The sequence below is a fragment of the Solea senegalensis genome, linkage group LG13, assembly GCF_019176455.1.
Source record: "Solea senegalensis isolate Sse05_10M linkage group LG13, IFAPA_SoseM_1, whole genome shotgun sequence".
NCBI lineage: Eukaryota > Metazoa > Chordata > Actinopteri > Pleuronectiformes > Soleidae > Solea > Solea senegalensis.
The window spans coordinates 2,277,850-2,299,952 of NC_058033.1; the positions used below are offsets into that span (position 1 = coordinate 2,277,850).

Sequence of the window (22,103 nt, forward strand, 5' to 3'; positions counted from 1 at the left end):
AATATACCGACCCTGTAGTGATAATTTTTCCGGTGTTCCGGTATGAGATTTTAAGGTGAATAAATCTTTTCCTCCTTATTTTGCATCAATCTATTTTATATTCTTACTCTCATCCAATGTTTTATAAGGCTTAAGTGTGATGACTAAAAATATAAAATAAGGATGTTTATTTCTTTCTTAGAGTCATAGACATTAAGGGAACACCCTTTATTCTTTTTGATTTCCAGTCAGTGTGATTAGAATGTGCTCAGATAATCATGCATGCATTTAAAGGAGCTGTGTGTAAGAAATGTATTGTATTAAGTCATAAAACTACCATGATATAAATGTCCAATTAACTGGCTCCTTTGAAAACGATGCTACAGACAGTTAATCCACAGTTCAGATTTTAATTTAGAGCCTGTTTATGTTGTGGTATATGTATAATTCCTCCAAGATCTGGCTTTTGGTTCATACTGGATTGGATTATCAATCTAACTGGCAAGCGCAGGTCTTTATTAAACTCTAGTTGCATACCTTACATACAGTCCCTTTAAATAACACGTGTTTGTGAGGGACAACGCGGGGAAATGTGATAGATATTAAATGACATCACCACTCATTAGGCTGGAAAAACACAAGTGGTCTTTATTGTTTGCTTTTGTGTCCCCTATTTTACATCAGTCTGGTCTTGATTTCATTGTTTGCGTGTGACCGTGTGAAACATGGGAGGGTGTTGAGTCAATTCATGGGAAATCAAGTCACTTCAATCTGACCCCAAAGAACAGGCTCCTTCATAACTGATGAGATTGAGATTCTACACCCTGGACAGGTTATTTTGACCTTAAATTTGACCGTTCATTAAGATAAGATAATACTTTATTGTCCGTTTACATTTTCCATTCTGACAATCGCAGACAGAAGACAGACATACGACAAAGTCAGAGCCAAAAATTCTGCTATAAGTCTGTAACGTGCATTCAAATTCTAAATATAAAATAGAAGTCCCTAAAAATCACTGAATGTGGTTCAGGCGTGTGATTGAGTAAGGAAGGAGATGAAATGTGGCAGTAAACCTGATTCTTCATTTTTGGGCCAAGGTCAATGTGTCTGTTTCTTAAGCCACTTCCTCAGGTGCTCCACCTGTGCAGCGATGCTACTCTTGGCTGTGCCTCCAGGGGCGCTGTACTGCTCCACGCTGCTCCTGTAGTCCCACACTGACGACACGTCACTGCCAAACAGCGGGCTGCGGAACACGAGAGGCACAGGGAACAAGCACGGGGAGGTGATTATGGTACAAGAGAGACATTTTTATTTGAATAGATGTTTGTGTCCATGGTTCTCAAACTGATAATGGTGTTACTTTGAGAGCTCGACATTTCCTCAGGTGGTACTTGGTATTAAACGCTTGAGAACCACTGGTTTATTTGTTAATGAAGAGAGAGACAATCACCTCAGGGCACTCAGGTCTTCCACGGTGAGATGATTCAGTGTCACGTTTTTGGATTCAGCCATAAACACAGCTTTACCGGAGACACCGTGGGCTTCTCTGAAAGGCATCTACAACAAAGAATAACACAAATTGTACACTCTAAATTCACTGTAGGAGTGAGAGTGAATGGTTGTTTGTGTCTATGTGGCCGTGGGTTGGACTTCCAACCTGTCCAGTGTGTAACCCACCTTTCATTCTATGTCAGCTGGGATTGGCATAGATGAATGAATGAATGTAACACTGAGTAATGAGTACGAAATAATTAAAACCCAGCGATTGCTGACTAGTATTTTAGCTTGAAGCGCCCACCCTGACCATAAACCATGTGATGGTAACACTGATTTATATAATGATCTATAATGAGTTAAATGCAAATTTGACACCACAGCTTTCATCTACTCACCCCTTTCCTGACGAGGTAGTAGGCCAGATCAGTCGCCAACATGTCAGGACTGAGAGCCGCTTCCATCACACTCTGGTTGATCTGAAACACAAAGCATTGTCATTTTGTCTTTTGAAAATCTCAAAAAGTCCTCAGCGTTATTTATTCCCGCCCCAGATATACAAAGAATATACATATACGTTAATGTAACACCATAACACGGTCCTCCTAAAACAAGCACGTGAATTTCTGTCTTCCTGTCTGCGCTTAATCTGTCGTGTCTCTCGTTGATTCCCTGATTGTCTGCACCTGGTGTTAATTAGTTCATGCTCCTTTAAACACGCCCTCCTCCCTTTGTGTTGTGCCTGTGCGTCATGTGTGTTTCCTTGTTGGAGTTCCACGTCCGCTTCATCTTGTTCCCTGCCTGGCTCACGCTTGTCTGAGCCTGTTTTGGATTTATTGCCTGACCAAGAAAACTCCTCTGTTTTGACCTGAGATCTCTGCCTCTGCTTCGTGCTTTTGGGTCCACACTGTGTTTGAGTGCGTTACGGCCTTGACAGAGTAAAGTGATGTGTGTGGACTGTGTCGTCTTTAAAATGTCTTTATCTGGGGAATAAAAAACAGTAAGCAAACCGCAAAATGTTCACAATTAACGGGGAACCTCTGACCTGCAGAGTTGACATGACCCCGGACGTCACTTGCAGCACAGCATGAACCGTGTCGAAGCAGTCAAACATGGCCTCTTTATCTTCCTGTAGAGGGCAGCAAACGCATGGACGGTGTGACAGAAAAAGAGGGTTCAAGAGCGCAGGGAATTTTTGTGGATGTGAAGTGAGGGCACAGAAACGCTGATACCTGCAGGTCTTTGTTGTAGGTGCTGGGCAGGCCCTTCATTGTCATCATGAAACCTGAACACTGGAAAACAGACAGATGTTTGAATGTGATTCTAAAGATGAAAATGGTCTATTTCTGAAAGGTAATTAATCACTTTGCTGCTTTTTTGATGTTGAGAGACTTCAATGAATTCTAGTATTGATAGGCAAATATTTAAAATTATATACTATATTAATATTTTTGTTTGTCCGTTACGATATCACAAACTCCATACTAAATGCTAAAATGCTTTTGCTGATTTGTATTTACATTTTTACAGTGCATAGTGAAGCATGTGATATCTGACCGATAACAATACTTATTCCCATCCTGAATTTTTCCTACCGCATTTATTTGTTTATTGTTTAAATGATAATTTTTCAGCTTTTTAGTATCCCAACATATTGTATCGTCATCCCTGTATCAGGCCAATTCACTGCCCTATTTACTTTTCGGCACAAAAAGAATAACCTTTTTTTACGTCAATAAAAGAGAAACATGATTTTCACTTTAGCTGCACTAACTGCCCTAGGGTGAAGTCTCAAAACATATTACATTTCATGACATCCTTTTAAGGGAAAAGAGAACAGTAGTCTATGTTTTACTCTTACTCGGCCAAAGACGCGACCTGCTTTGCTCCTGATGAGCTCCAGACTGTCAGCATTCTTCTTCTGGGGCATCAGACTGCTGCCTGTGCTACACACACACACACACACGCACGGGTAGAATTATTTTAATTGCATTAATTGGTTAGGAATATTAGGCTCTGCAGCTTTGCAAATACAACAAAATGAGCGACTTAACTGTGATTTACAGAATAAAACGCAGGCTGACCTGTAGGCGTCGGACAGTGTGATGAAGGAAAACTCCTTTGTGCTGTACAGCAGCAGATCCTCAGCCATTTTACTGAGGTGAGTCACACACAGAGAAGCCCAGAACAAGAACTCGGCTTTAAGAAGCAAAACACACCGAAAACGCAGACAGAGGCAACTTTAAAAACAATCTTTCTTCCAGTCTTTTTCTCTAATAATAACGTTTACATACCAACAAAGTCTCGTTGGCCTGTTGCATCCATACTGTTCAGACTGATGTCCTCAAACGCCAACTCTGCACATGCACAGAAGGAGAAATGGTGCAGAAACATGTCAACTTGCAACAGTTGACATGTTTGGCCACTTGGGGGCAGTGAAAACATCCTGTGACCCTGTCATTGACACGTTTGAAGTTTTGCGTCAACCTCCCGATCTCAGTGTATGTGAGAAACTCCATACAGTGGCTCGCTGGTTAAATATAAACAAAAACGATGGTAAAACATGGAGGTCTCCATCAAAAACCACCCTTCTTGGCTTCTCCCGCTCTAATATATTATTATTTGCAACTTGTGTTGTTATACGCGCCCCAAATCCTACACACTGGACCTTTTAAGGTAAATATTCAGATATTAACGTGTCTTAATTAGGTTAATATGTGTGTTGTTTTTGTACCTTTCTGCAGCAGCTCCCTGTCTATGTTGAATGGTGTTCCAGCGATGGCACCACTGAAAATGACATGAAGCAATTTCATTAACAGACTGTGTGAAAATCAGACACTGTGAGGCAGTGACTGTGTGTGTGTGTGTGTGTGTGTGTGTTCACAGTTTACCTGCCAAGGGGTAAAACATTAACTCTTTTCTTGATTTCCTGAAGCCGGTCCACATCTCTGCTCAGAGCGACAGCGTGACTGCAAACACATGGAGGAACAAGCATGAGACTGGAGTGAACCACACATCGTGTGAGTAGAAAAGGTGGGAGACTTGCACTGTCCTGAAAAGTTTCGAGGTCACCTTAGAATCCAGTGGCTCCATCTTATTGGCTGAGCTCTTTGCATGTGAGTGTAACCCGGAAATAGGACGTCAATTTCCCTGAGAAACAGAGAGCAACACGTTTTAAGAAAAGTGTGAAGTTGTGAGGTTTCATGTGCCACTGTGTCTTTGTCTTACACTGCTGCTCGCTCCACCATGGTAGACACGAGCTGTAGGGCATTTTCTGTGAGGGTCGTGATGGCATCTCTCAGCCACAGCCTCATGTCAGTCACCACCTGGTCAACCAGAAGAGAATAATGCACGGACTGCGTCCTGAAAGAAAAACGCAGTGGTGACACTTTTAATGTGGTTTCAAACAAACCTGGTCGTTCCTGCTCCTGCCGGTGTGCAGCTTCCCCGCGGGTGAACCAATCAGCTCCTGAGAAAAGAGGCAGCCAGAGGACAGTGAGTGACAATATTTCAACACCGCCATCCGCAAGTCTTCAAGGCTACATGGAATCAGCGTGTTTATAGATCCTAACTGAAAGAAAGAAAAACTGTATCCATTTACGTGTTTATCCCTTATTACTTAAAGCTGTAGTGTGTAACCTTTTTTTTTTTATTAAAGATTTGTTTTCAATCAAAATAATATGGACAAATGGAGTAAAAATAAATAAATAAATCAGTAAAAAGAAATTAGGGGGATCAGCAAATTGATGGAATAAATCCTCCTTGGCTCCACCCGCCCCTGCGCTACCGGTGTATGCACACGAATGCTCCCTCAGTCAGATCTGACTAAGGATGCAAAGTTTGTGGCAAATACTGTGACATTTTTTCTGTTCACAAAGACATGAGGCGGAATACTGACAACAAAAATCACCCCCAAAGTCACACACTGCAGCTTTAACAACTTCCCTACTTTTTATCTATTACGTATGGACTTCCTGTCCGTTGCTGCTGTTGTCATTCCCTTCCCGCCTAATCTCACACCAGTACCCAAACTGCTGACTCCTGATAATAACTCCTTAAAATGTTCCTCCTACATTTATACAGGAGTGTCACGCATATTGCGTCACATATCGCTGACCCTGTAAGTATACTACGGGCTTAAGACCGAGAGAGTCCCATCACTGACCAAAATACTCTGGATTAGGACTATTTAATACAGATTTTTTACAAAAGGATTTCACTGACAGCAGCCTCCATTCACAAAAATGTCACTTGTCACAAATCAGCTCCGACGTGAAATATAATTGAATTCACTCCCACAGGATTACGAACCTCACCTTTAGCCTGCGCTCATTAGCAGTGTGAACGTCTTCGTCTCCCGGTTTGATAACAAAAACACCTTTGGACCACTCCTCTGAAATCTGAAGAAGTAGGGAGACAAAAACTGTCATTGTTTTATTATTATAATAATAATAATAATAAGCGACATTATTGAAGTGTAATCACTAAGTTGAAAGACGCTGAAATAGTACTAGTAATCATTCATCAACAGAAAGATTAGCTTTATTGGTTGAATGTTACGCTTGATTCATTTCTGACTTCTCAGAGATCAGCTCAAGGTGAATTCAGTTTCTTACATAAGTTTTTGAGAGCCTTCTGTTTTCTAATTTGTATGACAGGTGGTCTAATAAATGTGTTAAGCACTGTAGGCGATGGTTTGAGGAAGAAATATTACATTTTGATTATGATCTGGATCCAGAATTAGGATTATTAGGATTTAAAAGACAGTGAAGTGTGTATCAACACTGTGGTATACTGAGTGGCCTTGGTGGAGGTTTGCGTGCTATAAGTACTTTCTAAAGTGTGCTATGGTAACACGACCTGCCCAAACCTGGCTAGTGACTGTGTCACACAGGGTAAACGAGTGACTACCGTCGCTTGGCAGCTCACGTCTATCACATGATGTGTTAACACCTACACACTCTTACCTACTGGCACATTGTCAGCTATTATCCTGGACAAACAGTGAAGCACAAACACATCACACTGACAGTGCTTGGAGCTTTATAGATTTTGGCAAAATATCACAAACATTATATCTAAAGTCAGTAAACAGTGTTTGCTTAAGCTTTTTCCTTTTTTAAGAGAATAGACAATAACTGGTCTCACAGGTGCTAAGAGGATGAGAGCTCGTCATAGTTACACCTTATACACTGTCTGTGAGGGAGTGGCTCTTGTTATGGAGATAAAGCACAACTAGAGCTTTGGAAACAGGATTACGTTTGTGCTGAAAATGAAAACATTATGTGCAGGTCCAAACTAACATGCAAAATGAACGTAATGAACAAGAAGCCAGGGCTGTGGACGCAGTCTCTATTAAATTACTTACAAAAAGTGCATATAAAAACAAAAAAGTCAGTCACACGTGAAATTCCTCTTCCATGGTGTGTCACAGCAGAAAGGGACAGAACAAACGAGGACAATAGAAACCTTCAACTGAAAACAAAAGGTTCCATGTGTAAAACAAATTTTGTGGAATTATACTTATTAACAGTCATGACAAAATCATTGACAGTGTTACACTCTGGATGGATAAAATATTGTCATTGTTTCAGACTGTTTTTGTTTAGTTTTTTATTATAATTGATAATTATTATGTGTTACTTTATGCATTTTTTGCATCTTAGCTTTGTATTTCTCTTTCTAATTTTATTCTACTTAAATGCACCAAAACACCAAGTCAAATGTGTACATATGTGTAAATGTACTTCTGATTTCCATTTTTGTATGCAAATAATAAGACTATCAGTCACAATATAGCAAAGTGAACTTGCTTGAGATTTCAGGAATGTCAATAAACTGGCTTACTTGTTTGATTTCAGTGCTTCACTTTGAATATGAAGATGCAAAGTAATACTAGTCCACTTTTGTGACTTAAGGTTTAAAAAAACAAACAAAGACACTGGTTCAGTAGGACCCTCGATCACCATAAAGTCTTGGGCCGGCCCTGGACCTTGAAAAGTGAGGGTACCTGATCCATTCCGTGTAAGATCTGGTTCATCTCATCAGTAGAGACCAGCTTCGCCCTCTCTAGAGCTTTCACATAAGCTTTGCTCCCTCTTACATCAGCATCCCACATCCTCTGGTCATAAGCGATAGATGCATTAAACTTCTCCATGATCGGATCGATGTCTCCCACAAAACGACCTCCCCACAGTTTATTTCCCTGATGAGACAAGACAAGGGAGACAGAGCTGTTTACACCGATCATGATTACCTTCAGCTCACATTGAGGCCAGTTCTTCTTACCTCTGAAGTGGCCATGTTTGTATTGACTCCGTTAAAATCAACCGGACGAACCCAATCGAGCCTGCAGTCTGGTTATAACCAGACTACAGAACTGTCGCGTTCCCCCTCTCACCCGCTCCTACTGTCACTTTAAAAGAGCCACGTGACGTATTGCATTATGACGAGTGTGGACAAAGTTCTCATTAAAACATCAATGTGTTCAGTAAATTAAAAAATATAAGTCAAGATTAAATATTTTCATAGATTTTTTTGTTCTCGTTTTTTTCTCGATATACTTCAAACGACGCGGTTTGATTCTGGCGGAACGTTTGACCTGGACTACCTTTTCCTTACGGACGAGTATGTACAGCGGAGCAAACCTGAAAGCCTGGCATAATGGAAGTGTAAGTTTCTTTATTTTTTGCATATTTGTTATCGACGTATGTTTATTATGTTGTTTGTGACGTTTAGTGTTTCACAAAGGGACAAGCTGGGCTAAAGCTTAAGAATGGCTTCACTTTGTGGGAAACCCTGGTTCCATGACGCATTTTAAAGTGTCTTGAGTCCGATTGTGGTCGAATGTAGGGATAATCATGTTGAGATTCACCATTTTTTTCATTCACAGAAGAACATGCATTTCGTGCAAACATTGTGTATCCATCTGTTCATTACAATTTTATATCGCTTTAACCCGCAGCATTAACAATTTACCACCAAACAAAGTTCACAGCTTTCGGCCACACCTCCTCCTTCCTTCAGTGACCAGAGAGCTCAGGTGTCATCATGTGACTTTAGCAACACATGAACATATATAGCTCACTAAATGAAGACTGTGAAGTGTGGTTGAGAGTCTGAGAGTGAGAATGTTGACACATGTGTTTAAGTTATTTGGTTCCACTTTTTCAAAGGTCAAAATAATGAGCATTGTGTTTTTCTCTTCTCAGGAAAAATGCTAACGCTGCTATGCTCAGTAACTATGAGGTGTGTTCTCTATCTACCTTCAACATTCTTTGTTTTAAATGAGGCGATGAAAAAATACCTAATTGTCATATTTGGTCATCTGTGTGTTTCGCAGGTGTTCAAACTCTTAACAGATCTGAAGGCACAAAGGAAAGAGAGTGGGAAGAACAAAAACAGCTCCGGGCAGCAGAATTTAAACACCATCATGTATGAGGTCGGCTCACATCTTCAAATTCACTTTACTGACTTTAACCTCCTCTTTTTGCCTGGTTTGTCACATTTGCACTTTGAGCAAAAGTTATTTTTATATGTTTTTCGTCACAGACACTCAATTACCTGTCAAAGACGCCATGCAGCAGACAGAGTCCAGAGGTGGTCAAAGAGTTCCTCACCACCATGATGCCTCATAAACTGACCAAGTTAGTATGAGCACACTGAGACAGATTTTCACGTGTTAAAGCTGCGGTGCATAACATTTTGGTAACTTTTGTGGATGATGTTATTATTCTAAATGTGTTGACGTGGGTTGAAATGTTTTGTGGGTGCATCTTTGTGTTTTCAGTCAGAAACCAACCTGTTTTCAGCTGTCATACTTGCTATTGCTATTTGTATTTAATGGATGCATACAGTTTATTGTGTACGGTGTATGCATTGTTCTGTATAATATGTAAACAGTGGTGATAATGTTTTGTATCTTCAGGGCGGAGAAACTGCACCTCCTGAACCACCGGCCGCAGACAGCAGTGGAAATCCAGCTTGTAAGTTTTCCTTTCACCAGTTAGTGTTAACTTATTACAGTACCTTGTATAATATACTTGTCTTTATCTCGTTGTAACTGGCGTATGGTGTATTGGAGTCCAGAGTGTCAGTTACTGAAACTTTCAGAACATTTGGCTGCGTATCAGTTTTATGATCACAGAACACGTCTAGGCATACAGATGTTGAGGGTTTCATACATCAAATCCCTGGAGATATTTGGACACACTGAGGTGCAAAGCATCAGTCATACGTTTACATGCACAGGTTAATCAAGCTAAGGCCATTGTCTGACTAAAACTGGCAATCAGACAACATGCCTGACATACAGTACTGTTCCATGACTACTTTGCTTCAGAAAACAGGATTTAGAGCTCCTTAAAACTGAAGGAAGGAGCTTGACATACATTAAACTCAAATCTATAAACTAATACTATTTGGTACTGATCGTACAGTGCATAATGTGTCAGAGAGCTTCTTTGCTGATAATGAAACATCAGCCAGCTAATTAAACCAAAACATAAAAGCTGTTCATGACGAGCTGAATCAGCATTAACCTCAATACAACCCAATAAAGCCAAAAAAAGATGTACATTCAGCTTATAATTCTGTGCAGGTTCAACACAATAAGTGTCCCCTTTTGCGTTGTCATTGGATCAATTATTATTTTTAGATAGCCTTTTTAATAATTCTGCAGAAATGGAAAACCTTTTCACAGACACAGATAAATATGGTTGTGTTTTTTTTTCCTGCTTGCGTTTAGTTGGTGGAAGAGAGTGAGGAGCGTTTATCCGAGGAACAGATCGAGGAACTCATCCAGACGGTCTCAGGCATCCTTCCTGGTGACCCTGAGCAGGAAAACGCAGCTCCGGCTGAAGAAGAGATGGATGAAGGTGGTGAACAATCTTGACGTGACCCACAGGTGAAGAACTGGAGTGCATAAATATTAGAGGACTGGACTGGTTGCATTTGCCTGGGTCACTTTGAATCATTGTCGAACTGCTGACAGAGAAGATCCAAAATGGCTGCTCAACCATGGCTCAGTTTACCCGATCATGAAATTATTCACATAAATGTGACTCATTTCATGAATGGAAGGAAACCTGGGCTACAACAACTTAATTAATCGTCAACTATTTTGATAATTGATTAATCAGTTTGAGAGTTGTGGGGTTTTTTTATAGTTAAAACAAGGTTTCTGAATTTTCTGGTTTCTTTGCTCCATATAACAAATAAATCGTTTTGGTTTGTGGACAAAACAAGTCATGTGAAGACATCATTTCCAGGTTTTTTAGAAACACTGACCAACTTTTTTTTTCAACACCTGACATTTTATGGACCAAATAAGTAGTCGGTTAATCGAGGAAATAACCGACAGATTATTCGGTTGTAAAAGGAATCGTTAGTTGCAGCCTTAAAGGAAATTCGCACGTTGAGATTTCACTGGTGACTGAGATCAAATGTGCACACTTTCATAAATGAGATGTTTGGACAGTGAGTCATTGAGTCAAAGACTTGTTTTGTACCCGACTCGTCTACCTTCTGTTTCACATCACATACAGTCATTTTCCTGCCGAGGCACATATTGTATTTTTGGTTTCTGACTTAATGTTAGGTGCCAGTTTCAAAATAAGTGCTTTTGTAAAATGTATGATTTCCAGCAATATAATATACTGTGTCACTCATGCAATTAAACTTTCAGTTGGTCAGACAGCAGGATTAGAGTGGCTTTTTAATAACAACGACAGGAGACAGATTTAAAAGCAGCAGAAGTGCGTCTGCAGCTTTTTGTCACCTTTTAATAACACGTTCAGCAAGCAAGCACGTCAATGCCACATTTTGTTTTCATAAAGACCTGAAGACATTTTCTGTGTGTCAATGTGCTAAACAACACCTGCACAACATATACAAATGGGAACTTGTGGTTTTGTGTGGTGCAACATCACAGATGAGGGAACTGAAGCTGAATCGCTACAGTCTAAAGGTTTTCTGATAATGGTGTCACCGTTTTTTCTCTGGATTATCAGCAGGTCAGTGTATGCAGTATTAAAATGAAACCACCAGTGGGATGCCGTAAACATAACACATCGGTCATTATATTATTTAGGAGTGGTTTAATCATCATTGTGAGATGTTACAGATTTGGAGTTCTGCAGCCACACAAATTACACAATGTTAACAAACTGCAGGCTGATGCACAAAACCACAGCTCTGGATTAGGTTGTAATTCTGTTCTGCTATGTTGTGAAATAACTGAGGAAGGATGTGCTCCTCTGTTAGACTCATACTTTTCTGTTTTGGGTTTCCTGTTAATACATTAAATCCATTTCCTGTTCTTTCAGAACACCGTGTCAAGGCAAGATTATAGAGATTAAATGTTGTTATGTTCAATGCCTTTTACTCACACATGCAGGTATCTTATACATACACACACACACACACTTTAACCTAATTAATGTATAGATACAGTCCTCAATTACTCTAATTATATGTGTAAACTGTAAAACTGCTGTAAAAATATAGTTTGATAAAACTTAAAACCCAGCAAACTTTTATGTTAGAATGGCTACATGGACACACACTGAGTCTAAAAGTCATATAAATGCCATATACTATAAATACATTTATACTGGATAAAACTTGTGTAAATGGTTGTTTTGATCATGGGAATAGGGTATAAGACTGCTGTGAATTGTAGGAAGGCTAAATGCAACTGGATTAAGAGGGGACCAGAGGTCACACAACTGGGGTAATGGTTCACTTTTCAACACTGCAAGTGTGTGTGTGTGGGGGGCTGCAGTGATTTAGGAACAAGTCTGTTCATGCTGTTGAGTAAGTCAGCCAAAGTCCAGATTCAAATCTGATGTTTACACTTCACAAACACTTCAAATCTAATCTGACAGAGAATCTCTAAAGAAGAGTAAACGCAAGAAATAAACAAATCCAATGGCTGCAGCAGCACTTGTAGAGATCAGCCAGATTTTTCCAAACAACTTTCATTTTTGAAGAAATTTCCTTTGTTTTTCCTCTCTGTTGATTATGGACCTGTGGTCATCAAGTCTATCCACTTACATTTAACTCTAGATTTTACTTTGCATAAGTATATTTACAGCACTTCATATAAAAGACACTTAAATACCAAAGGTAAATCTGCTCTACATGCCAAAAGGCTGATAGAAAAAAAAGCTTTCCCTCCGCTTATTATTCCAGATTTTAATTCTTGCACAGCACCTTGGCACCGTGTTTTAAAACGTTCTATATACATAAAGAGTATTATTATTATCATTGCACATTAACATGTAGCTAAAGATTTAAAATAAATGCAGTGGAGGAAAAGAAAAATTATTTCATTATGGTATAGGACAATAGCAATAATAACAATTTTGTACTTTAAATGTTTTGCTTTGTTGCATCATTCATGTTTCTTGTTCAGTGGTCATGTTATGTTTTTACTCCTCCACAGAGGCCGCAATCTGTCATGAAGATCCATAGGAGAAAGTATTACGCTTTTTTTTTACTTGCTGTATGTTTCTTTTTTTTGATTTATGTTGCTTACCTTTTGAATAATGATATTGCTGCTTGTCTGTGCAGTAGTATGAATCACTGCACTTTTGTGTTCACTGATATTTTATATATTAAGGAGTGATTCCACTAAGGGTTTTCTGAATATCTCCTGCGCGATGTGTGTCTTTATTGTTGTTTCGCTGCTTTTGTGTTTTGTTGTGCAAAATAAAATCAAGAAACCAAAAAAACAATAGTGCTAGTAATAGTAATATACAGTCTTTATCAAAATACACCCCAAACTAAATGAATGACCCATTTCAGGATAAGTGCTTTGCAAATTGAAATGAATAAAAATCAATATATCATAATCTATTATTTGAATAACGTACATCTAACTAAATTTAAATGAAATGCAATGGGACAATTTGTCTCTTTATCAAGTCGATATGCATGGGAAATTATTGTGACAGCAATATGGTATCAGGCGCATAACTAAATGTAAGAGGAGATAAACAAAGCCATACACACATATAACCACACATACATAAAGAATGTGAACAAAAATCTGTCGAAGAATAAAATCCAAATGAATCAAATGAGACGGGTAACCTAAACTAAATCCCATGCTGAGATTGAATTTCCCATTGTGGGCTTTTAATTGAGAGAATACGAATCGATGAGGTTAAGTCATTTTAGCCTCCAGTGTGAAGGAGGGGAAGAAACAGTGGCGGAATTGCCCTTTAACACGCACACCAATCGGATTCCTCCAGACAGATGCGATGTCGAATTCAGAGCGTCCCATCGACCAATCAGCGCTCAACTTGCTCTGCCTGTCTGCGCTCGCGCTCGTGCTCGCTGTGTTTTTTTCCCCCCTAAACCACAGAGACGGTACAAACTTCAGAGTGAACGTGTGTGTGTGTGTGTGTGTGTTTTTTAAATCACGAAATGGCGCAGACGTTTCCGCTGCGTGACCTCCACCGGTAGCGTCTCCTCATGAAGGTAAACAGCGTCCTCTCTGTGCGGAAAGAGCAGCTCTTCGTTCGTATGTCACTTGTGTTTTTCCTCGAGATTTGGGCAGTTTCACAGACACTGGTGAGTGAACACAATTGTTCAGTTATAAAGACAAAAACGCTTATTAGCGAAGCTTCGTGTGACACTTTGGGTTTAAAGGACGCAGTGACAGGTGTGTGTTGGCCGCCGGTCCTGTCACGGTGGGTTTGACTGATAACAGGTCATTCACCTGGAGGCTGACCGCCTCGGGTACATTTTTTCGCAGGCAAGACACATCCTGAATTGAGGCCAGATGTTCGTGGCTGCTGGGCTTCGCTTCGCTTTATAATCCCGTTAATCTGCCGTAACACACACATCTTTGGCTGCTGTGATATTGTAGCTTTGCCCTGTTTACCTTTCCACCATGCACCTAGTTTGTACAACAGTCAACATGATTTACGTGCCAGTATATGTCGACCAATATGGAAGATATGGATCTCTGGCCAATTTAGTTTTTTCTCCTTCATCTGATGAAATAGTCAAAGCAGAAGACCTGGTCTGATGATTGCAGCAAGGGAATCGTTTTTTGATTTTGACAGCAAACATTAGTGCCAAACCAAATACTTGATTAATCAGTTATTAATAAATTACTATATTAATCATCACCTATTTAGATAATTGTTTATTTGGCTTGAGTGTTATTTCAATGATTAATAATTTGCTCCTCATAACAAAAACCTAATTTTTGGGTTGTGGACAAAATTTGAGAACATTGTCATTTCAACAATTTTCAACATTTTCTGACATTTTATGGACCAAACGATTGCAGCACTAGCAAACATCTTATCTGGTGTGCAGGAGTTTTGGGCCTGGGAATCTGTACCAGTGCAATACCTCATTAAATGTCCGCACACATCATCATGCTTTGATTATTGTGTGATTAATTGTGTGCAGAAAGAGCAGTAAAAGCCCCAGGTTCTCTGGAAGGTAAAATGTGGAAGTTGGACACTCCCACTGTTTCCCTTCTTCAGCAGGAAATCAGTGTCACTGCTCCCGACTTTGAGGAACAAAAAGGCTTTCTGGACAACCTGTGGGTTACATATGTCACCACTGTGCACCAAGCCTGTTCAGTGAAAAGGCATCAGTTGTTCATGATGCAGATGCAGTTTCTCCCCACCACTGAGGAGGAAGCAGCAGAAAGCATAAGCTCATACACATGAAAAAATGAACGACTGTAATACAATATATCAAAATATTAACTTAAGCCTAGGGTTGCATATTTTTGTTAGACTTTGGCAGGAAGTCAATACTTCCTTGTAGGAGCCAGTATTGCATCAATTTAGTTTAAGGTTACTTTAAATGATTAATGCAGGATTACTTGTTGTTACAACCGTAACAGTTAAAGTAGTGATTAAATATTCTTGCAAGGAAAGGAATGTGGCTTTGTGGGCCTTTGATGTTATTTTAGCAATTTTGTAGGTTGATGTGTCCGTCCATGACCATCCATCCATTTTCTACCGCTTTATCCTCGCAGGGCCACACATAGAGATAAACAACCATTCACTCTCACACTCAAACCTATGGTCAATTTAGAGTGACCAATTTAACTAAATTCTTAGTTATGTGTCTGACCTGAAGAGATAGTTATTGTCTGAATTTTTCAGTTTTTCAAAAGTTATTGTTTTTGCCTCTTCTGTAATACATGACTGTCTGTGGCAATTTTTTTTTATTTCATAATGTGTATAAAACCTTGTGTGCAGCAAAGCCTATCTTAAACCATTGGCCTAAATCTCCAAGTGGCTTAATCTCTGCATAGAAGCGCATTACAATTACACATAAAGCTTGTGTATACCACTGGACTTAGCACGATTAATGCAGCATCCAAGAAAGTATCCCTGCTGCCAGGTCGAGATGGCCTCATTTCCAGCTGTTTTTCCTGTTTGCTTTGATGGTCAGTCAGAATTTTATGGGCAGGCTACTCTTGCACAGAGAGAGGAGGTTTTCTCACGTTGCATCCAGATGTGACCCACCCTTCACATCTATTCAAACAAGATGAAAAGGGGACATATTGCATTTAGCTTCCCTACGAAACCTGCTATTTGTGTTATGAATTAGTGTGGTTGTAGAACTTTAAATGTGGCTTCCGTACTATAATGTTTATTATTGTTAGAGTTATTAAAGTCAGAGTTATGAGGATTGAGGTTGTTTGTCAGACTTGTGTGTTTTGTCATCGTAATAATAGTGAAAGGAATGAAACTGCTCATGTGCACATCTTAGGAGATAAAGGGGGGAAGTAGCATGAAAGCCTTGTGTGGTAATCTGACCATAAACAAATGGCTCTGCGTTTCAACGTGGCAGAAACTGTCAGCACAAATGAAAACATGAGGAGGTTGTAATTAGTGACTGCAGATACACTGTCTCGGAGTGTGTTTGCATTTCATGCCGCAGTGAATTTTGATATGGCTTCAGAGTCTGTGGCCTGCCAGAGGGAAGTTGCAGAATTGCATCATTGTTAACAGAGTGGATGCATTTCAGGTCCTTTGAAAGTGTGTGCATCTGTTCTTGGCAAAATAATGCAGAAGCCACCATCGCACCCTTCTTGCTGATACTACAGTAGCACGTTCATGAGGGGCAGTGGCTAATTTTTGCAGTTTTATACATTTAGAAAAAGATGAATAATGTTTTTTGTTGCTTAGCAAGTCATGAAATAATTATGTAAGATGTTTTACAAATTGGTTTTAATAGTATCAACTAATTCTGGTGCAAATCTTCCTTGTGTACATGTTTTCCATACTGTAGGGACAATGGATAAAAGAAATGGTCAGCTGTGGAATGCAACAAGCCTGGATCTTTCTCTCTAACACTAGGACCTACCGAGGAGTGAGGAGTCCCAGTCAGCATCTAACTGCAGCCCCCTGGCCTCTGTCCAGGCTTTCTCTGCATCTCAGCTGCACTCTTGTCCCTTTCTGACTGTCAAACTACATCAACTGCCTTTTACTGAAATTGAAGGCGTCAAGCAGGATCCCCTAATTCTCATGCCCTCTTGACTTCCAAACGCACCCAGCCACCATGAGGACCAGCAGGTCAAGCCTGCTGCTGGGCTGCATGCTTCTTTGTTCTGTGTCTCTGGTCTACCTGGGCATGAGTGGGATCGAGTGCCCTCAAAAAAGCCACCGGCACCGATGGATGGAGCTCAACCTGGGCTCAGTCAATCAGAGCCTGCCCCTCCCTGAACACTTCCCAGAAGAAACACCACTGATCTTTATCGGAGGCTTTCCCCGGAGCGGCACCACACTCATGCGTGTCATGCTGGATGCCCACAATGCCGTGCGCTGTGGTGAAGAGACCCGAGTGATCCCTCGCCTCCTGGCCATGCGGGCCACCTGGAGTCGCTCTGTTAAAGAGAGGATACGATTGGATGAGGCAGGCGTCACTGACCAGGTGTTGGATTCAGCGGTGAGAGCGTTCTTGTTAGAGGTGAGCTGGTCAGTGCCTCATGCTGGAAGTAGACCAATTTATCTGTTGGGCTGATCAAAAAAAAATTAAATCAGCATTAGCCAATTATTATTTATTAATAGTCCAATTATTACAAATAAAAATTGCAGTGTCAGTAAAAAAAATGTATTTATGTTGTGACCTGTTAAGTTTATGCATTATTTTTATTGAAAAGGCTGTATATAATTGCACTACAGCGCAGACATGTTGTTCGATAACAGGTCACTGAAGTGAAGCAATTTTTTGAAATTTATTTATTGACATTAAACATATATATTTTATTAAATGGAGGAAAAAAAACACAATTGGCTAAGTATATGGGCCAAAAAACTGGCATCACTTATCAGCCAGTTGCTGCCCTAATTTATAAAACTTGGCCACAGAAAAAGCCATATGGGTTGACCTCTGCGTCATGCAGTCTGTTGAAAAAAAAAAGGTTAAGCCTGAAACGCACACATCCATCTGCTAATCTGCAAACATGTTTGCATGTTGAAGCCATATTTGCTGGGTTATATGTAAATAGATTTAAATGATCCACATTGAGTCATAGGGCTGCACAGTGGTGGTGAGCACTGGTGTCTCACCACAAGGAGGTTCTTTGTCTGAATCTTGGTTTCACATGTACTTGTGTTTTTCCACTCCGGCTTCCTCACACTATCCAGCCTTCAGTTCAAAGGATCAGTGGTAGTTAATGAAGTAATAACAATAATATTGATTTATCCACTTCTTATTTTCGAGTTTTCTCTCCAGTCACAGTTTTTAGAGCCCAAGGTGTTCAAAGCTGTACAAATTGTTAAAATACATAAGTGATCATCTACATTAAAAGTAAAACCAAGCGTTACTATTGTGAGTCTCAATAAGAATGTGAAAAAAATTGAATTTTCAATTTAGTTCAATTAATAAAACTTTATTTGTTCCAGGGGACAAGTAAAAGCACACAAATCACAAAACAAGAGTGCTATGTTCTGAAGAACATAGCTTTGTTAAAATAATCACCATTTTCCCACATGTGTTTCTAGGTGATAGTCGGCCATGGAGAACCTGCACCTCGCCTTTGCAATAAGGACCCTTTTGCCTTGAAGTCTCTGTCATACCTGGCACGCATCTTCCCTAAAGCAAAATTTGTGCTCATGCTACGAGACGGGCGGGCAACGGTCCACTCCATGATATCACGCAAGGTACACTCGTTTACTATTACCAGGACAAACCTGACAAGTTTGTTCCAGCGCCAGTTCCATTTTGAGTTTTCCAATATCTGTGTATGTCTCCTGTGTTAATATGATCTCTCCATTCACAGGTCACCATCTCTGGCTTCGATCTGACCAGCTACAGGGACTGTCTGACCAAGTGGAGCAGCGCAGTAGACACCATGTTCAGCCAGTGTCAGGCAGCCGGGAAAGACAGATGTCTGCCTGTTCACTATGAGCAACTTGTCTTGTACCCGGAGGAGGAAATGAGGAAGTTACTTCACTTCCTAGACCTGCAGTGGGATCTGTCAGTGCTGCACCACGAAGAGCTGATTGGAAAGGCTGGTGGTGTGTCTCTGTCCAAGTGAGTATGTGCCATGTAAGATTTCCACCTCCACTGCTGTTTAATGAAACAATCCTACATACAGAAATCTTTAGTACATTACATTATACATTTGTATATATAGACCCCCACTGACATCTCACAGAATAAGCAATCAAAACACGGTAACAACAGGTGACGCACAATGGTAGAAAAATGTGAAAAGAGCAGTAAGGTATAAAATTATAAATGAGCAATATAATAAAAAAATACATCTCTAGTAGCAGATTTAATTAAATAATGACCGTCCCAGTGAATTACATGCATTTTCTTCGTGACCATACTTTATGTGGGTGAAAGAAAGGTGACACAAGGAATTTAAAACTCAGATCCGTAGATTGATCCGTCCACAGCAGCAAGTCAGAGAGCAGACTCAGGAATCAAACCCCAGTCAGTGACCTCTGAGCTATTTTTACCTGTTCTACCTATTTTTATCTACTGTTGCAAGTTGAAATCAATGATGCAGGATAAGAGCAACACGAAGGTGCAGGTCAGGTGAAAAAAAATGACTGATGGATAACATGTGGAGCAGTGATATTTCTACTTCAATGATTTTTTAGCCTTATACTGAGTTCAAACCAAAACACTCAAAACACATGTCAAATGGCTGCAAAACCTGTGTGCACGTGATTAAGCAATATGTTAAAGATATCGTCACCTTAAAAATTGTAGATAATTATTTGTTTAATGCTTATGGCTTTTTTCTTGATTTGTCACACAACTTTAATTCAGCTTTCATGAACTAATCATTTGAGCTGAAGTCTTATGTTTATCTTGATTTTCTTTAGACTGAAGACTTTGTGTCATTACTTAACTTAAATTACAATCTCTAAAATACAGAGATTCTTTGACCGTTATTTAGGCAAATTGTGACACTCTGTATTGGCTAATTTGCTTGTGAGATTTTCCACTTCTTTATAAAAGATGGTGGTGTTTGTGTCCGTACAGGGTCGAGCGATCAACAGATCAGGTGATTAAGCCGGTCAACACAGACGCCCTGTCCAAGTGGGTGGGACACATTCCCTCTGATGTGTTAAACGACATGGCTGAAATCGCACCCATGCTGTCTCGTCTTGGTTACGACCCTCACGCTAACCCACCAAACTACACGAGATCAGAGCCCTTGGCATCACCATTCAACAACTCACAGGTGAGATTAAGACAAATGGGACGTTTTCTTTCTCTTTTTTTAACTCGGTGTAAAACACTCAAATTTAGGAAGCAATGTATTTTTTAATTCCATTTTTGAGCCCAAGTTGCTTGTTTTGTGTCAGCGCCAGTGTGGACTTGACAATGGTATAAAACAAAAAAGCATATCCACCATTTTATAGAGCTGAACTAATTAAGAGAGAAAAAAAATCAAAACAGGTATTATATATGTATATATATATATATGTACATATATACATGTATATATGTATATATATATATATATATATATATATATATATATATATATATATATATATATATATATATATATATATATATATATATATATATACATATATGTGTGTGTATATATATATATATATAATGTATAATAAAGCACTGCACATGTAATCATCCAAATTCTCAGTCTGGACTACACTGTAGCAATGTTACGCTCCATTATAACTCATCGAGATCATTGTTTACCAAACGTTTTTATATCGCAACCTACTTTGTAAGGACAAACCACCAAGACCCAATTTACAGTACAAATTATTAAAGGAGCAAATTTGTTCATACTATTATTTCTGATTACTTGTACTGAGATATACTGAATGTATCACATCATGTTAAAGGAATCACAATCTTTTATGCTTGTTATGTAAAACAAACAGTAAACGCATAAATCTGAAGTAAAAAGCAGGGAAAAATTCTGTATTCAATGACCCCCCAAAAAAACAAGGAACCAGATGATCATTATTGGAGCCACATTCGGAAACATTTGAGTGCAAATGCAAATAAACTTTCAATTTCTACTCATCAGTGAACTCTGAATCTTTTCTTTCTCTTAGGGTTTGAAAACAGCCGGATCTTCAAACTCCAGTTAAGGAAGAGGAGGAAAATCCGTTTTTTTTCCAGGCTCCACGATATGAATGCACCTTTAACAGACCAGCTCTTCAGTAATTACATCTCATATGAACATTTTTTTAAACTGTCCCATGTGTATTTTTGACTTTTACTAAGACTTGAGGGCAGTGTTGGCTCCGTTAAAATCCAGATTCCTTAAGTGGTTTTGGGTTTAAATCACTTAGCCCTGATTCACACTGGCTGTGGTTGTGTTATCATTTCGGTGTCCATGTGAAGTAAGTGTTCAGACTTCTCGTGTTGACATTGTAGCAGCAATTTTACTTAAAAATGCCCCTTTTACAGTAATTTTAGCTGAATCTGAATACATGAAAAATATTAATATTATATTTTTATAACAATTTTAGCAGCTGTGCAGATTATCTCTCTTGTCTGAGTAAATAGAAATCATCTGATGTTTTCTGTTTATGATAAATCAGAAAATTACAAATTGCAGCCGCGATGCACACCCAGTGTGAACCGGGCCTTACACTGTATCTGAACCGCTCGAGGTTCACTGCTTCTCTCTGCATTCTCCAATGTGTCCTTCACAGTGAACAGACATTTCAATGCATCTTTACACCTTGTACCTGCAAGTATTTCAGCATGTGTGTCGGTGGTTATGGCTTCTCCACAAATGTGAATGTGTCTTGACACAAACCTTTTACTTACCGAGATGTCAGTCGGTGTCCATGAAGCATAATGACTGTATATTTTTTAAAGATGTACATTTATTTTCTTAATAAATTATTTTGGTGTTGACCATTTGCCATTCAGGAAACTGAAAAATGTTTACTCTGAATTGAGAATTTGTAATTGTTGTATGATGTTGGACATGAATAATAAAAAAAATGCCCTAAATGTACCCTTTATAACTGTAATTAGTGTATTTTATTTACCACTATTTTAGCTCCACACTAATTGACTGTCAGCGGAGATATACTGCCCTCTAGCGATGCAAAATTTAAACAGCCTGACAGGAAGTAAACAGATGAAGCTCAACATTAAAACCCTTACGCTACAATGATGAA

At 39.4% G+C, this 22,103-nt stretch overlaps 3 protein-coding genes across 4 annotated transcripts; 2 read left to right on the forward strand and 1 right to left on the reverse strand.

Annotated features, from left to right (window-relative positions):
* Window positions 1–601: 601 nt before the first annotated feature.
* asl (argininosuccinate lyase) lies at window positions 602–7,860 on the reverse strand. The gene is made up of 16 exons (XM_044041565.1): window positions 7,765–7,860; window positions 7,487–7,681; window positions 5,793–5,876; window positions 4,889–4,945; window positions 4,705–4,802; window positions 4,549–4,626; window positions 4,368–4,445; window positions 4,211–4,263; window positions 3,771–3,833; window positions 3,561–3,675; window positions 3,338–3,422; window positions 2,709–2,768; window positions 2,522–2,605; window positions 1,875–1,955; window positions 1,433–1,539; window positions 602–1,225 (listed from the first exon to the last, which is right to left on the reverse strand). Exons 1-16 carry the CDS (start codon window positions 7,777–7,779, stop codon window positions 1,081–1,083), a joined length of 1,398 nt encoding a protein of 465 aa, XP_043897500.1. The 5' UTR covers window positions 7,780–7,860; the 3' UTR covers window positions 602–1,080.
* Window positions 7,861–7,937: 77 nt separating this feature from the next.
* Window positions 7,938–10,568, forward strand: LOC122779353 (calcitonin gene-related peptide-receptor component protein). The gene is made up of 6 exons (XM_044041567.1): window positions 7,938–8,147; window positions 8,688–8,724; window positions 8,819–8,917; window positions 9,028–9,122; window positions 9,404–9,461; window positions 10,223–10,568. The coding sequence occupies exons 1-6, from the start codon at window positions 8,140–8,142 to the stop codon at window positions 10,367–10,369; spliced, it is 444 nt and encodes a 147-aa protein (XP_043897502.1). The 5' UTR covers window positions 7,938–8,139; the 3' UTR covers window positions 10,370–10,568.
* Window positions 10,569–13,833: 3,265 nt separating this feature from the next.
* Window positions 13,834–21,944, forward strand: tpst1l (tyrosylprotein sulfotransferase 1, like). 2 transcript variants are annotated; one of them, XM_044042916.1, is made up of 6 exons: window positions 13,834–14,055; window positions 16,753–17,430; window positions 18,468–18,626; window positions 18,746–18,999; window positions 19,966–20,167; window positions 21,021–21,944. In XM_044042916.1, the coding sequence occupies exons 2-6, from the start codon at window positions 17,023–17,025 to the stop codon at window positions 21,054–21,056; spliced, it is 1,059 nt and encodes a 352-aa protein (XP_043898851.1). In that variant the 5' UTR covers window positions 13,834–14,055; window positions 16,753–17,022; the 3' UTR covers window positions 21,057–21,944. The 2 variants fall into 2 exon arrangements, with proteins under 2 accessions (XP_043898851.1, XP_043898852.1); XM_044042917.1 differs by having other exon boundaries at window positions 13,834–13,962.
* Window positions 21,945–22,103: the final 159 nt, after the last annotated feature.